This window comes from Limulus polyphemus, unplaced genomic scaffold (genome assembly GCF_000517525.1).
Source record: "Limulus polyphemus unplaced genomic scaffold, Limulus_polyphemus-2.1.2 Scaffold241, whole genome shotgun sequence".
Classification (NCBI taxonomy): Eukaryota; Metazoa; Arthropoda; class Merostomata; order Xiphosura; family Limulidae; genus Limulus; species Limulus polyphemus.
The window spans coordinates 378,988-383,340 of record NW_013665851.1 but is presented as its reverse complement, the minus strand read 5'-3'; the positions used below and the strand labels follow the sequence as shown (position 1 = coordinate 383,340).

Genomic DNA, 4,353 nt, shown 5'->3' with positions numbered 1-4,353 from the left:
CGTAATTACAAACAAACAATCGATGGATATCTCAATATTTCTATCAAAATATCCTTTATTCATGAAAAAAGTGTCATTATTTGATACATTCGTGTAGAAAAGTTGTTTTGTTTTGTGTACTCTGTCTACCACTGGGAATCGAACCCCGGATTTTAGTCTTGTAAATCCATAAATTTACCGTTGACCCACCAGGGAACCAGACGCGTAGGATTTGTTTGTTTGTTTGAAGTTAAGCACAAAGCTGCACAATGGACTATCTGTGCTCTGCCCACCACGGGTATCGAAACCCGGTTTCTAGCGTTGTAAGTCCGCAGACATACCGCTGTGCCACTGGGGGGCGACGTGTAGGAACCTATTGGTTACAGACCGCCTAACATTTGGACCTTTTTCATGCATATTTGTATTTGGGTTTATTAATATCATCGCAAAATAATCCACGTCCTTCACACACAAATACACACACACACACTTGTGATTGGAGTCTTACTGATGTTTTATTGTTTTCAACGCTTATGATATGTAAACTAACCGAAATATGATCACATATGACGTAGGAACATACGCTCTTTAAACTTATGAATGACATCAAAAGAGTTTCTAAGTTATATATAATTAAAAAAAATATTAAATGTTTTCGAAGTTGCATTTTGCTAGATAACTTCCAATGAATTGCTCTATTGTCACTGTTTTGGAAAGATCGTTGACAGGCGGTACAATGTTTTAATGAAGTATTTAAGAAAAAGATGTTTAATCTCCTAGTCAATCATAACTTTCCGCGGTAGGATATTGTTTGTTTGTTGTTTTTTTAATTTCGCGCAACGCTACACAAGGGCTATCTGCGTTAGCCGTCCCTAATTTAGCAGCGTAAGACTAGAGGGAAGGCAGCTAGTCATCACCACCCACCGCCAATTCGTGGGCTACTCTTTTACCAACGAATAGTGGGATTGAACGTCACATTATAACGTCCCCACGGATGAAAGGGCGAGCATGTTTGGTGTGACGGAGATTGGAACCCGCGACCCTCAGATTGCGAATCGAGTGCCTTAACCACCTGGCCATGCCGGGCCGCGGTATGAAATTCTTGTCTTAAACCAAAACCAAAAACAAAACACTTACTGGTTGTTTTATATTAAAATATTCATAATTTCTCATCAGTGAGCGTTAACCGGCATAAGTGCAGAAAACTTTATAATATTAAAAACTACACCGCTAAGTCTGAAAGATTATAACGCTAAAAGTCGGGTTTCGATATCCGTGATGGGCGCATCAAAAGTAGCCCATTGTGTAACTTTGCAATTAATAACAAGCAAACAGAAATCTAGATGTAGGTGAAACAATTTTATGAACACTTACGCTGTATATAATTTTGATTAAAATTCAGAAATTACATCGTAATCGTAAAAATATTAAAATACACTACAAAAAATGCATGCATTTTTGTAAATGAAATATAAATATATTTTGACTATTTATAAAATTTAAAGCTATAAACATTTGTTTTATAGCAAAGCCACATTGGACTGTCTGTTGTGTGTCCACTGCGAGGAATCGAATCTCGGACTTTAGAGTTGGAAGTCCGTAAACTTACCCCTGTGACACCAGGATAGAACAGGTAAATAAAAAATGGAAGCCCCCCCCCTCCAGTGGCATAGGGGTATGTCTGCGGACTTACAACTATAGAAACCGGGTTTCGATACCCGTGGTGGGTAGAGCACAGATAGCCCATTGTGTGCCTTTGTACTTAACTACAAACAAACAAACTACTTACCCAGTAGGAATTGATCCAACTATTGGAACGCCGTAGTTAGGGTTCAAGCTCAAGAAATACGACACTACAGTTCCTAGAACAACCTATAGGGTAACGTATGGGTATGAATTTTAAGACTTATGACAAACAAAACACGGTAAATTTCCTTTACTAATCAAATACTTTACGTAATATACTAAACATAACGAATTATACGATATGAAAAATACTGATGATGTGTATTACTCTATGATATGCGAACGTTGTGAGCTTAATTAATTATATTTGTATTAACGACGAATTAGTCATCAATGGTTGGATGGTTTGAAATATAATAATAATGTTTCCAGTGTTATTGCGTTGAGAGTCTCTTATGAAAATGAACTTTCTGAGAAGCTGTGACGTAATTTTAAATTAATCAACATTTCGATTCTCACTGAACTACATAAAAAATCAAACATACTACGATAAGATCGCTGTGACGTCATTTTAAATTTATCAACATTTCGATTCTCACTGAACTACATAAAAAATCAAACATACTACGATAAGATCGCTGTGACGTCATTTTAAATTTATCAACATTTCGATTCTCACTGAACTACATAAAAAATCAAACATACTACGATAAGATCGCTGTGACGTCATTTTAAATTAATCAACATTTCGATTCTCACTGAACTACATAAAAAAATCAAACATACTACGATAAGATCGCTGTGACGTCATTTTAAATTAATCAACATTTCGATTCTCACTGAACTACATAAAAAATCAAACATACTACGATAAGATCGCTGTGACGTCATTTTAAATTAATCAACATTTCGATTCTCACTGAACTACATAAAAAAATCAAACATACTACGATAAGATCGATGGGAATGGGAATCTTGAGCTTCTCTCGGAACTTGGCGTTGATGAAGTCCTTCACAATGACTAAAATGGCGATGACACACAACGACAGAACCAAGGAGACGATGTTTGTCTTGTGGATGTTCTTAAAAATTGAAATGTACACCTAGATGTAGAAACGGGCGAAGATGTATTTAAGATATTCCCCGCACAAGAAGCCATACGAGTCTACTGTTGGTAAATGTTTTCGTGACGTTTTATCTCTACAAGTGATTGGACAAAATGATAACACATAACTAACTTTACAAATGTTTTGGTTGTGTTAATATATTTGTGTGGTTTGAGGCATGGATCAAGCAGAAGTCTTACATATATTGTTTCAAATTTTCACGCAGAAGTAAAGTATGATCTACAATATACACGCACAAATATAGTCGCTGAATGCATAGTTTAAAACCCTTAGGCCTTGCTGTGCAATGTTATAGATCCTGTATTATCTTTAGTATTATACATTGTTAGTAAAGCATAGTTTAATTGTATTATTAATCGTATATTCCTGGAAAGTATGGTACAATTCTGTTATTAATAGTATATTATTAACAAATCATAACTTAGCTGTATTAGTGAACGTATATTCCTAGAAAGACACGGTCCTATTAGTGAACGTATATTCTTAGAAAGACACGGTCCAATTCTATTCGCAAAGTTAAATATGATTTATTCTTCCCATGACCAAGATTTTTCTTTTAACTCTGAGCGCCTAGTAAGTGGATATTGTTATCTATAACAAAAATTTCACCAAACTTACAAAATGTGGTAGATAAAAAATTCGGCTTGTAAATAACTTATAAACTCTAAATCTAACGAAAGTATCGAATTAATAATTATATCAGAAGTGTTCTTGGTCAACCTGGAGTCTGTCCTATTAGCCATTTAATTGAAGAAAAAAGAGAGAGAGAGAGGAGAGCGTTGCTGATGAAACCAGAAAAAAATGGAAATTCAGGTTGACGAGGAAGTTTTGTTTAAGTGAAATATATACGTAGAACTTTGTCTTCAAAGATGGATTCTCCCTGTTCACAGTTATCCTGTGCAAGTTTTATCTTACTTAGGTTTATTGTTAAAAATCGAAGCATGGGGCTGAACTGTTTGTATCTAATAACTCAATAACAAAGACTTAATATTAAAGCTTAATATAATACAGGTCCCTGGTGGGACAGCAGTAAGCCTACGGACATACAACGCTGATATCCGGAGTTCGATTCATTGCAGTAGCTTTGAAATATACTTTCAAGTTACATGAAATTTTCTATACTGAACTATTACTGACACATTTCTGTGTTTATATTAATTAATTATATTAACCCTTCTTATTAAAGTTCCTACTTATAGTACAGATCATGTCTTTATATCACTGAGGACTGGCGTGGCTAGGTGGTTGGGGGCGCTCGACTCGCAATCTGCGGGTTCAAATATCCGTCCCATCAAACATGCTCGCCCTTTCAGCCGTGTGTGTGAGGGGGGGGGGGATGGTGTTATAATGTAACTCTCAATCCCACTATTCGTTGGTAAAAGAGTAGCACAAAAATTTACAATGAGTGGTGATGACTAGTCTTACACTGCTAAATTAGGGGCGGCTAGTGCGGATAACCCTTGTGTAACTTTGCGCGAAATTAAAAAAACAAATAATCTATCACTGAGTAGCAGGCCGAACATTATCTACACGAGTAACAACTCATAACAAGATTTTCGAT

General features: G+C 35.8%; 1 protein-coding gene across 1 annotated transcript in view; it reads right to left on the bottom strand.

Annotated features, from left to right (window-relative positions):
* Window positions 1–4,353, bottom strand: part of LOC106478686 (solute carrier family 26 member 10-like) — a 56,577-nt gene that overhangs the window by 26,927 nt on the left and 25,297 nt on the right. Inside the window, exons 6-7 of the mRNA XM_022382342.1 lie at window positions 2,613–2,768; window positions 1,769–1,851 (exon numbers count right to left, since the gene is read on the bottom strand). Coding sequence (XP_022238050.1) covers window positions 1,769–1,851; window positions 2,613–2,768 — 239 coding nt within the window. The remainder of the gene's footprint in view (window positions 1–1,768; window positions 1,852–2,612; window positions 2,769–4,353) is intronic.